Here is a 13,281-nt window from a genome sequence, read left to right as displayed (position 1 = left end):
TATTCGTGTATTCCCCCCCACCACATCTTCTTTATCCTTTCATCTGTTGATGGACATTTAGGTTGCTTCTATATTTTGGCTATTGTAAATAATGCTGCTATGAACATTAGGTTGCATACATCTTTTTGAATTTATGTTTTCATTTTCTTTGGATATATACCCAGCAGTGGAATGGCTGGATCATATGGAAGTTCTATTTTCAGTTTCTTTGAAAAACCTCCATGCTGTTTTCCATAGTGGGTATAAAAATTTACATTCCCACTGACAGTGTATGTTCCCTTTTCTCTATATCCTTGCCAACATTTATTATTTGTTGTCTTTTTTACAGTAGCAATTCTGACAGTGTGAAGTGATAGCTCGTTGTGCTTTCGATTTGCATTTCCCTGATGACTAGCAATGTTGAACATATTTTCATATGTCTGTTGGCCATCTGTATGTCTTCTTCGGAAAAATGTCTAGTCAGGTCGTCTGCGCAATTTTTAACCAGGTTGTTTGCTTTTTAGATATTGAGGTATATGAACTGTTTATGTATTTTGGATATTAACCCATTACCAGCATGCCATTTTCAAATATCTTCTCCCATTCAGTAGGTTATATTTTTCATTTTGTATGTGGTTTCCTTCACTGTGTAAAAGCCTTTAAGTTTAATTAGATTCCATTTGTTTATTATTGCTTTTGCTTCCCTTGCCTAAAGAAACAGGTCCAAAAATATTGGTAACACTTATGTGAAAGAGTGTATTGCCTGTGTTTTTTTCTAGGAGTTTTATAGTTTTCAATCCTACATTTAAGTCTTTAATCCATTTTGAATTTATTTTTGTATGTGGTGTGACAAAATGTTCTAATTTCATCTTTTTACAGGTAGCTAGCTGTTCAGTTTTCCCAACACCACTCATAGAAGAGACTGACTTTTCCCATTGTATATTTTTGCCTCCTTTCTTATAGATTGACTGACCCATGTGTGCATGAGTTTATTTCTGGACTCTCTGTTCTGTTTCATTGATCTATGTGTCTGTTTTTTGTAACATACTGTTTTGATTACTGTAGCTTTGTATTATATTCTGAAGTCAGGGAGGATTATACTTCCAGCTTTGGGGTTTTTTTTCTCCCTAAAGATTGCTTTGGATATTAGGGGTCTTTGGCAGTTCCATATGAATCTTAGGATCATTTGTTTTATTTCTGTGAAAAATGTCATGGGTATTTTGATAGGGATTGCATTAAATCTGTAGATTGCTTTGGTTAGTATGGACATTTTAATAATATTAGTTCTTCCAATCCATGAACACAGGTTATCTTTCCATATCTTTGTATCATGTTCAGTTTCCTTCATCAGTGTGTTATAGTTTTCTAAGTATAGGTGTTTCATCTCCTTGGTTAAATTTATTCCTAGGTATTTTATTCTTTTTGTTATGATTATAAATGGGATTCTTTCTTGTATTCCCTTTCTGGTAGTTTATTATTGATGTATAGAAACGAAGCAGATCTCTGTATATTGATCTTATATCATGCAACTTGATTAAATTCATTTATTAGTTTTAATAGTTTTTTGGTGGAGAATTTAGGGCTTTCTATATACAGCATTGTGTCATCTTCAAATAGTGACAGTTTTACTTCTTCCCTTTTTAAATTTTTATTATCTGATAGCTGTGGTTAGGACCTCCAATGTTGTATTAAATAGAAATAGTGAGAATGGACATGCTTGTCTTGTTCCTGATTTTAGAGGAAAAACTCTCAGATTTTCCCCATTGAGTATGTTGTTAGCTGTGGGTTTGTCATAAATGGCCTTTATTATTTTGAGATATGTTCTTTTATACCAGCTATGTTGAGAATTTTTTATCATGAATGGGTGTTGAATTTTGTCAGATGCTTTTTCTGCATCTATCTAAATGATCATGTGATTTTTATCCTTCCTTTTGTTAATGTGGTATATCACATTGACTGATTTGTGGATACTACACCATCCTTGCATCCCTGGAATAAGTCCTACTTGATCAAGGTGTATGATTCTTTTTATATACTGTTGAATTTGGTTTGCTGATATTTTATTGAGGGTTTTTGCATCTTTGTTCTTCAGAAATATTGACCTGTAATTTTTAGGGTAGTATTGTTATCTAGTTTTGGTATCAGGGTGATGGTGGCCTCATAGAATGAATTTAGGAGTGTTCCTTCCTCTTTAATTTTTGTAACAGTATAAGATGGATAGGTATGAACTCTTCTGTATATGTTTGGTAGAATTCCCCTGTGAAGCTATCTAGTCCTGGACTTTTCTTTGTTGGGAGGTTTTTTTTTTTTTTTTTAATTACTGATTCATTTTCAATACTAGTAATCAGTTTGTTCAGGTTATCTATTTCTTCCTGATTCAGTCTTGGAAGATTGTATGTTTCTAGGAATTTATCCATCTCTTCTAGCTCGACCAATTTGTCAGCATATAACTGTTCATAGTATTCTCTTATGATTGTATTTCTGTGATATCAGTTGTAATTTATTCTCTTTGATTTCTTATTTTGTTTATTTGTGTCTTCTTTCTTTTTTTCTCAATGAGCCTGGCAAAAAGCTTATTAATTTTACTTATCTTTTTGAAAAACTAGGTCTTGGTTTCACTGATCTTTTCTTTTCTTTTGGTCTCTTTTATTTATTTCCACTCTGATCTTTATTATTTCCTTCCTTTTTCTGACTTTTTTTTTTTTCCCCTCATTTCTTTAGATGGTAGGTTAGGTTGTTTATTTGAGATTTTTCTTGTTTCTTGAAGAAGGCCTGTATTGCTATAAACTTACCCCAGTAGACCTGCTTTTGCTACATCCCATAAATTTTGGAAAATTGTGTTTTTATTTTCTTTTGTCTCAAGGTATTTTCTGATTTCCTCTTTGATTTCTTCATTGACCCATTAGTTTTTTGGTAACATGTTGTTTAGTCTCTATGTATTTGTGTTTTTCCTATTTTTATTCCTATAATTGATTTCTAGTTTCATACAATTATGGTTGGAAAATATGTTTGATATAATTTATATCCCTTTTAATTTTGTTGAGACTTGTTTTGTGGCCTAACAGTTGATCTATCCTGGAGAACATTCCATGTGCATTTGAAAAGAATGCATTCTTTTGTTTGGTATGGAATGTCCTATAGATATCTATTAAGTCCATCTGGTCTACTGTGTCATTTAAGGCCACTGTTTCTTTATTGATATTCTGTCTGGATGATCTATCCATTGATGTAAGTGAGGTGTTAATGTCCCTTACTATTATTGTATTATTGTCAATTTCTTCCTTTATATCTATTAACATTTGCTTTATATATTTTGGTGTTCCTATATTATGTGCATATATGTTAATGAATTCTACATCCTCCTCTTGTATTGATCCCTTTACCATTATATAATGACCTTTTTGTCTTTTTTTTTTTTTTTTTTTTTTGCGGTAGGCGGGCCTCTCACTGTTGTGGCCTCTCCCCTTGCAGAGCACAGGCTCCAGATGCGCAGGCTCAGCAGCCATGGCTCACGGGCCCAGCCGCTCCGCGGCATGTGGGATCTTCCCAGACCGGGGCACGAACCCGTGTCCCCTGCATCGGCAGGCGGACTCCCAACCACTGCGCCACCAGGGAAGCCCTGTCTTTTTTTTTTTTTTTTTTTTTTTTTTTTTTTTTTGCGGTATGCGGGCCTCTCACTCTTGTGGCCTCTCCCGTTGCGGAGCACAGGCTCCAGACGCGCAGGCCCAACGGCCATGGCTCACGGGCCCAGCCGCTCCGCGGCATATGGGATCCCCCCAGACCGGGGCACGAACCCGTATCCCCTGCATCGGCAGGCGGACTCTCAACCACTGCGCCACCAGGGAGGCCCAGCCCTGTCTTTTTTTATAGACTTTATTTTAAAGTCTACTTTGTCTGATATGAGTGTTGCTACCCCAGCTTTCTTATTGTTTCCATTTGCATGGAATATCTTTTTCCATTCTCCCACTTTTAGTCTATGTGGGTTTTAGCACTGTGAGTCTCTTGTAGGCAGCATATAGATGGGTCTTGTTTGTTTTATCTCATCAGCCACCCTATGTCTTTTGACTGGAGCATTTAGTCCATTGACATTTAAAGTGCTTATTGATAGATAAGTACTTATTGCCATTTTATTACTTGTTTTCTGGTTGTTTTTGTAGTTCTTCCCTGTTCTTTTCTTCTTCTTTTAGTCTCTTCCCTTGTGGTTTGGTGATTTTCTTTAGTGTTATGTTTGTGTTTCTTTCTCTGTAGTTTTTGTGTACCTATTGTAGGTTTTTGATTTTCTCTTACCGTGGAGTTCATATATGTTGACCTATAATTATAGTTGCTTGTTTTAAACTGATAGTCACTTAAGTTTAAGCACATTCTAAAAGTACTACATTTTTATTCCTCTCCCCCACATTTTCTGTTTTTGATGTCATATTTTATATCTTTGTGTCAATCCCTTAACTGTTTATTGTAGTTAAAGTTGACTTTACAATTTTTGTCTCATAACCTTTATGCTCATTTGCTTAACTGGTTGATTCTGAGCCTTTCCTATATATTTGCTTTCACCAGTGGGATTTTTCCCTTCCTATAATTTCTTATTTCTTGTTGTAGCCGTTTTTTACTTAAAGAAGACCCTCTAATGCTTCTTGTAAGGTCAGCTTAGTATTGATGATCTCTCAGTTTTTGCTTGTTTGAGGAGCTTTGTATCTCTCCTTCAATTGTAAATGATAACCTTGCAGGGTAGAGTGTCCTAGGTTGTAGGTTTTCTCCCTTTCAGCACTTTGAATATATCATGCCACTCCCTTCTGGCCTGCAAAGTTTCTGCAGAAAAATCAGCTGATAGCTTTATATTGGTTCCCTTGTATGTGACTCTTGGTTTTTCTCTTGCTGCTTCTAAAATTCTCTCTTTATCTTTAACTTTTGCCATTTTTGTTCTTGGTGTGAGTCTCTTTGGGTTCATCTTGTTTGGGACTCTCTGTGCTTCTTGGACCTGTATATCTGTTTCCTTTTTCACGTTCAGGAAGTTTTCAACCATAATTTCATCAAATACATTTTCTACTTCTTTCTCTCTCTCTGTCTTCTCCTTCTAGGACTCCTATAATGCAAATGTTAGTACACTTATGTTGTCCTCGAGGTCCTTTAAACTATTCTCACTTTTTAAATCTGTTTTTCTTTTTGCTGTTCTGACTGGGTGATTTCCATTATTCTGTCTTTCAGATCACTTGTGCATTCTCCTGTATCACTTTATCTGCTGTTAATTCCCTCTACTGTATTTTTCATTTCACTTACTATATTTTTCTGCTGTGTCTGGTTCTTTTTTATGTTTTCTAGTTCTCTATTAAAGTTCTCACTGTGTTCATATATTCTTTTCTCAAGTTCAGTTGTCATTCTCATTACCATTGCTTTGAACTGTTTATCAGGTAAATTACTTATCTCTGTTTTATTAGGGTTTTGTCGAGGTTTTTTGTTTTTGTTTTTGTTTTTTGCTTGAAACATATTCCTTCCTCTTCTTATTTTGTTTAACTTTCTCTGACTCTGTGAAATTAGGTGAAACAGTTACCTTTCCCAGTCTTGAAGGTGTGTCCTTGTGTGGGAATGTCCCTATGCAGTCTTCATGTGCCCAGTGGCTTTGGTGGGAGAACTGGATCTGAAATGAGCATGGGCTGTGTCTTCACCTGGGGTGTGCTGGCAGCTACCACCTTGATGGGTGGTAGGGATGGAGATGGAGGGCCTAGAGCTGGAGCCAGGTGTGAGTTGGAGCTTCTCCTGTGCTCAGTGGCCATCAGCACCCTATCAGGAGGTGGGATTGGGGACATAGGGGTTGGAGCAGGACCTCTGAGGGAATTGGATTTCTCCCAGGTGTGATGGCATTCTCAACCTTGGTTTGGGGTATGGCCAGGACCTGAGGGTTTGGGGCTGCACTTCTGTGCTGCTTTCACTTTTTCTCCAGTGTGTGCACCTGGGTTAGAGGCTAGTTCGGGGCCAGAGGGGTTGGTTCCACACTACTGGGCTGGCTCCCTCCCCAGTATGTGCAGGGACACGTGCTCAGGGGATGGCTGTTTCTGCCCTGGAGCTAGCCTTTCACCCTTCTGAGTGTGTGCACCAAAGCATGCACTGGCCATGGCTGCCTTTGCCCTGGTCAGAGGCAGGGCCGGGGTCAGACCAAGTTCTCTTCTCTCAAAGTGTGTGCACACTTGTTGGCAACAGCAGCCTCCACCTTAGTGGAGAGCAGCTTTGGAACAAGAGGGGCTGGAGCAGGTTGCCATTGCCAGATGGGGGCATGCCAGGGTGGTCCTGGCAGGCTGGCCAGAGCTCCACACAGTTTCCAGTCCGCTGCTTCTGTGCTGAGACTGGCAGCAAGTAGGTCTGTGCATGTACTCTTCAAGAGTGTAGTCTTGGTTTCTTACAGCCCTCCAGTAAGCCACGTTAGTTTTCAGACCACCAAGGGGGCTTGTCTTCCTAGTGCTGGACCCCAGGGCTGGGCTGCCTAATATGTGGCTCAGACCCCTCGCTCCCCAGGGAGCATCCTCGAGCCTGTGATATCCCCTCCTCTTCTGTGTCCCCCTCTAGAGGTGGGGGTCCCAACCAGATCGCTTCTCCTCCCTTACTACCAGACTCTGTGTGGATCTCTCTTTACAGCCTTGGTTGTAGAAGAGCCATCCTGCTGGTCCCCAGGTTGATTTCAGTGAGATTTGTTCTTTATATAGTTGTAGCTTTGATGTATTCATGAGGGAGATGAGCCCAGTCCTCCTACTCCACCATCTTGACCCCACACACACTAAAAATTTTGACATTTTAAAGTGAGAAGAATTATGAATAAAGATTCACGAAGGTTTGACCTTTGATCGTGAATAAAGATTCATGATCTGACATAAAGATTCATGAAGGTTTGACCAGAGAGGAGGTTGGCAAGTTCAGGTCCAGATTGTGGGAGTCATTGTATAGCTTTCAAAGAATTTGGATGCTGTCCTTGAGACTGTGGATATTGACTGGCCTTTTTATAAAGCCAGAGAAGATATCTAGATCTGCATTTTAGAAACAGCCTCAGCAATCAGGATGAGAGATTGGCAGCCAGGTCACAGATAGGAGGCTTTGATAATAGCTCCATCAAGAAATGAAGAAGGCCTGAACTAAGGACCTGCTGATAAGGATGGAGAATGGATAGAGGCAGGGTGGGATTCGAGAAAGATGGAAGCCAGAAATCAACAAGACATGGAGCTTGATGATACACTGGGACTCAGAGAAGAGTCAAAGTTAACTGAGATTTCTGTCTTAAGCTATTGAATGAACAGTAACTATTAACTCAGGGAAGATATACTTAGAGTTTTGCTTGAGGGAAGCAGTGAGGTAGTGGTCCTCTGAGACCTCTAGATGGGGACTGAAATAATGATAATGGTAACAGGTGATGTTTCTTGAGCACTAAGCACCATTCTCCTTTGATAATTAAATCTTAACAATCAACATAGAGACATCTTGATCTGAAAGAATCTACTGATATCAAGTTAAAAGCAAGACTGCTCAGAGTCAGCATTTCTGGGAACCTAGACCGAAATATGTAGGAGAAAAGTAGTCACAAGCTAATCAGTTAGTCTTAATTGTAGCTGTTGCCATGTTGTAAGTGTGTGTTCCTGACCCGCCTGTTGCCAGTGGTGAGCCATTATATTTTATACAAATGCCATGAGTGGTATTCCAATAAATAACAGATTTTAGAAGTAAAATAAATCCTTAGCTTAGTATTTTGATGTGTGATTCTATGCAGTGTTATTAATACCAAGGAGATATAAATCTTGCATTATTCAAATATTGCCCAGTAATGTCCACTGGTGTTTTCTAGTGTTTGAGTATTTGCCGTAGATTACAGTTCTTTGAAAATAATAGCAGAAATGCAAAGAGAAGTAGATGGGAATATTGCCGTAGAATACACTGACATGAAATCAGAAATGGATTTAAAATCTGAATTGACAAAAGTAATACCTATTTCAGTGACAAAATGAAAATCAGGGCAAAAAGGCAGAGTATTTTTACTGTTACATAAAGGAGATGAACTAATATGAAGCAGCGTGTGTCTTCATGTCTGCGTCAGAGGTGCTTAGGATGTTCTCTTAGTGGGGACAGGTTCTCTCTGTCTCCCGTGTCCATCTCCATCCTAATTCAACCAACATCAACACAGAAAGGAAATAAAATTTTCTTTCTATGTCTGGAAAATTTGGCATGAAACAAAGATCAAGACTGTTGGATACATAATGCTGTATAGTGTTTTTAAATTTTCTTTTAGACTGACAGAGTTTAAATATTAAGTATTTGTGATACTATCTTTGAATTTTTAAATAGGTTTTATTTTGGCATTTATTTTGTGTTAATGTTCCCATTTTTACTATTTTTTATCATCAAATATATCTGGTTGAGATAATTTTTTACATATTTTTGAAATATATAGTATGTCATAATATATTGGTTCAAATAACAATAAACCATGTATTCATTATTTTTTTCTACAGAATACTTCTGAAATTTTTATATAAGAAATGACTCACTGTTTATTATTATGATCATGCATTATTATTTTTAAAATGCATAAATCATATAAAATATAGAATAATTTGATTTTGGAAGTCTGATCTCTCAAGCTCCAATCCTGAGTATTAATATTTATTGGGATTTGGAGACATTCAACATTTTCCCAATTTCTTGATTTTTCTTATGAATCAGAAAAAGATATAAATTTCCCAAGCGATGCCAAGAGGGAATTCCAACGTGGAAGCCTTGCCAGGCACTGTGCATTATCTCACTCAGTCCTCACAGTAGCCTGTGATTTAGAAGCATGTTGGCAGTTCCATGTCACACACGAGGAATCAAAAACATAGATGCAGAAGAGGTAGCACATTCCTGACCACCTGGCTAGCAGGTGGTAGAGCAGGTTCCACGCCAGGCTGCCTGAGTCTAGAACACATGCCCTTAGCCAGTGCACCGTCTACTAGGCAGCAGAGAAGTGGTTCTGGAGCTAAGGAGAAAGGATGGAAGTGGAAATGTGCACTTATATTTATTTCTCTCTAAATTCTGTAGGGCTTCTGGTCCAGATACACAGCTTGTGTGGGATACAGTATTGCTGTGAACTGGGGTGTGATGCAATTTGTTGCTTTCCAAACTGCAGATCCACACTGCTGAACTTCCCCTATTCTTTAAAAGAAAGAAGATCTAAAGAAGATTTATTCTCTAACTTCATTTCAACAAATGACTCTGCTCCAGAGCAGGCCAAGTGAAGTGACAGATTGAGGAATCAGCCCACTTCGTTTCAGAAAGGGCCCTGTGCCCGTGGCAGGGGGCAGTCAGGTGCTGGCTGCAGAGGTGCGTTGTTGCCTCGACTACCTCAACAGCCCTCTTCTGCTTCTGGTTAGACCTGTCTTACTCATGTGTCTGTCCCATTCTCTGATTACGTTCTGAGTTCACTCCGGCGTGGTGTGTCAGCCTCACTGAGGAGGAAGGAACAGTGACTTCACCTTTTTTTTGAAGTTGTCATTTTATTTTATTTTAGAATCTTTACAGTTTACCTCTTTCTGTGTGCCAGAATGCTGCTTAGATCAGCTGTTAAAAATTTACCAAATTCTCTCTATGGAAGTGTCAACAAAATCACTGGTTTGGTGTGAGCTGATCAAATTTCTAGAATTTCAGGATTTAGGAAAACAACAACACAGTGTGTGAAATTGTGGGGTTAGTTGCCCAGAGATTATGGTTTTCTTGCATGATGACATTTGCTAACATATTGAAGGTGGGGTTAGACAGACGGCTTAGTTTAATACTCACAGCATTGGGACATTGATTGCAAGGTTAGGAAATATCCTATAGATGCATCTCACAGAATATTGTGGTTTTAAATACCTTACAAGAAAGTCAGGTGTGTGCATGGTGGTTATGAGCTTTGGACATGACGGACCTGATTTTTTGTGCTGCTACTTGTGTACTGTGTGATCTTGGACCAATTGCATAGCTTCTCTGAGCTTTTTCATCTTTGAAAAGTAGGGAATATAAAACTTAAGGTTTGTAAGATTAAATGAGACATGTAAAGCTCTTAGTGCAGTGTATGGTGGTACACAATAGACACGCAAGAAGATAGCCCATTTATTTATTTATTGAGCACCTTTCTGTGTGCTGGGTAATTTCTGAGGATGATGATTCAGTGATGAACAAGACAAACAGAGTCCCTTTTCTTAATGAGGCAAGTAGGCAAGAAATTATAATAATGGGGTAAGTTCCAGCACTAGGGATTACAGGGTGCTGGGGAGCACATAGGAGGGATGGTTAAGGAGAGCCCGGGAAATCAGATAGAACACGGAGGAGGAGAAAACAATTTCCCTCCAGACGGACCCAATTATCTGAGTGAATTCACTGAAAAACCTCATACATTGGTAGCCATCAGAGTTGTTTGTTTTTAAGGAAAAGGAAATAACACACAAGTGTGAACCAAATAACCACCAAGTATATTGACTTGGGTGTGTACAGTACAATTCAAATGTCCAAGTAAGACATAAGTATAAGTCAGTAAGATATCCATCTAGTAAGATATCCATCTAGTAAGATATCCATATAGTAAGATATCTATATAGTAAGTAAGATATCCATATAGTAAGATATCCATATAGTAAGATATCTATATAGTAAGTAAGATATCCATATAGTATGGGTTCGACCATTTAAATGCTCCCATTAAAAAACAAAAACAAAAGCAAAAAAAAAAAAAAAAAACCCAACCCTCTCTTCCCTGGCCTGTATATTGAAGTTAATTTCAGGGTGTGTTTGGTGAGTCATTTGTTAACACTACCCACTATATTATGTTAGAAGGCAGGGAGATAACCCTGAGGGCGGTTGCTGTCTGGGGGTCTTTCAGAATTTGCTCATCCTCACTAGATGCCCCTCTTAAGCACTCTGTATCCTCTAGTGATGACACTTACCCCACTTATTGTGATTTCTCACCTACTTGTCTCTTTAAGGTACAGGGCTGGGTGTGTCTTGTTCATCATGATATAACCATCCTCAAAAACTATCCAGCACACAGAAAGGTGCTCAATAAATATTTATTTGTTAAATGACTCTGCTTCTGCCTTTGATCTAAATAGAAATGAAGGTTGCCGGAAGAAACTAGGTGACTAAATCTTAGTTTCATGTGAAAGTTGTCAGCACAGGCTAGAGATAGCTCCAGGTGTTGCCCTACGAGTATGTGGACTTTGTGCCAGCAGTGTGCCACCAGGAGGCTTTTCCTGACTTGCTGCTTTTTTTGAGCGGTGAGTGGCTGAGTGGTCTCCTGAGGGAGACCACAGTGCAGCCTGAGCTTAGAGGTAGGACAGCCCTCCGTTCAGCTCCTGTTGCCCAGCTGTGTAATCTTATCACTCATCTAAAGCCTCGGTTTCCTTATCTGTTCAATGGGATTGATGATAACAATACTGCTAAGAGTTAGTGTAAAGATTGAGATCATATGTGTAAAAGCTTAGCCAGTGCTTGGCACGTAGTAATAACTATTAACTTAGGGTTTTATTATCACTGTAAGTCATTTGCGTTTTGTTTGTAAGGAATAAATCAACTATCCTAATGTTGATAAGTTACTAAAATGTGAACCACTGCAATATTTCTTGGTAATAGCAGTGTGGTCACCTGGGAAATGCATGGCTCAGATCTCCTGCTGTGGGAACGTAATTGACTGACAGCCCCAGTGGCTTCCCGCAGCATCCACCACTGCTTCGCACCCAGGCCATGCTTCGCCTGGGCAGCTCCCAGCCAGTCACTGGGCACAGTGGGGCTGCTAATGCAGGCCCGTTCCTGCAAGGTCTAAGACGCCTTTAACAGGTGACCTCGGCTCAAGGACTCCCCATCAGCCTGGTGGAAACTTCCTTAAGGCTGTGTTGCAGTCTGAGCCTCTCCTTGCTTCCTCCAGGTTCCTCTCCGTTTCCCTTACTGCCATTTCCTCCAGTAAACCTCCTGCTTGTCTTGGTGTCCACTTCTTGGAGGAGCTGGACTTACACAAACGGTTCTCATAGTTGTTGGAAGGGAGTAACAGTCTACACCCTTGAGCACAGAGAGGATATGTTTTCCGTCAAGTATGAAGCAGACATTATTAAAATGAGTTGAACTTTGTATGTTATTGCATTTCCTCAGAATTAAAATTTGGTGTTTCTGATCATAAATTCTCGAAAATAGGCATTAGCCAACATTTCCTCAGGGAAGGCTGCTCACCTTTAGGACCTCACACTAATCTGCAGATTAAGTTCTAAGACTGCCCTTATTTAGGACAGTCCTCTATAGCTCCGGGTCTTTAACGTATGTTATTATTTTAGTCTTTAACCTTCGTGAACCAAAAAAATCTCTCCAAAAAAAGGTATTGATAGCTCTTCACTGTTTATCTCTTTTTATAGTCTTCTGCTGATTTCTTTGGTTTTCTTACCTAAATCCTCACTTGACTGTTACTTTTGTGACAGACCAGGTCCAGGGAACAGTCACCATCCGGAACATCAGCGCCCTGTCATCAGGTTTGTACCAGTGCGTGGCTTCTAATGCCATTGGGACCAGCACCTGTCTTTTGGATCTCCAGGTTATTTCTCGTAAGTATGTAAAATTCTGATGTCCACTCTGGGTCTGAATGCCAAGATCTTTGCTAAACTAGGGAATGAAAAGTTCTGCTTGTTTAGAGGTTGTTTGAAGATTAAATAGAAATTCTTTTGATTTTAATCATTACTGAAGATATTTAATAGATGTGTTAGTATACTTCTCAGCCTCAGCAATACGACTTCTTCTTTATGATAAAATGTCTTCTCAGGATCATTAGTCAGATCAGTTCTGATTATATAGTGCTATAGACATATTAAAAATTTGTAATGATCTTACGGTCATGGCAAGACCTTCTTGTATTTTTTCCTAATCCCTTATATCTGCTTAAATGTTGGGTGCCCAGGTCATACATAAGCAGTGCAGAAATTTTCTCTTTAATTGAGGATTCTGGGTTGTTTGAATTCCAGTTGCAAAAGGGAATGATCTGGCTGTGATGAGGTAACAGGTTATCCTACTGCTTGCCAGGTTCATTTGGGGCAGGTCAGGCAAGTAGTCAGGTATGGTCTTTTTCCTGCTCTGCCCTGGTTGTGGCTCTCCTACAGCTGTTCGTTTATTGAACGAATTGCTCATTCATTCAATAAATGTTTGTGAGCCTGTTGTGTGTTAGTCCTAGCCACTGGGGATACAGAAAATTAAGTGAGGTTTAACTTTAAATGGATACAATACTGTAGGCAATTTTGTACATTTTAAGAAGATTCTTTGGTAGCCTTTTATGTTTATGAA

At 39.0% G+C, this 13,281-nt stretch overlaps 1 protein-coding gene across 1 annotated transcript in view; it reads left to right on the top strand.

The window, feature by feature from the left end:
• IGSF11 (immunoglobulin superfamily member 11) overlaps positions 1-13,281 on the top strand; it is a 151,641-nt gene that overhangs the window by 134,264 nt on the left and 4,096 nt on the right. Inside the window, exon 5 of the mRNA XM_081235539.1 lies at positions 12,429-12,551. Within this exon, the coding sequence (XP_081091665.1) occupies positions 12,429-12,551 (123 nt within the window). The remainder of the gene's footprint in view (positions 1-12,428; positions 12,552-13,281) is intronic.

Source organism: Mesoplodon bidens (assembly GCF_964165515.1).
Source record: "Mesoplodon bidens genome assembly, chromosome: 5".
In the NCBI taxonomy this organism is placed as follows: Eukaryota; Metazoa; Chordata; class Mammalia; order Artiodactyla; family Ziphiidae; genus Mesoplodon; species Mesoplodon bidens.
This window is presented reverse-complemented; position numbering and strand designations above follow the sequence as displayed.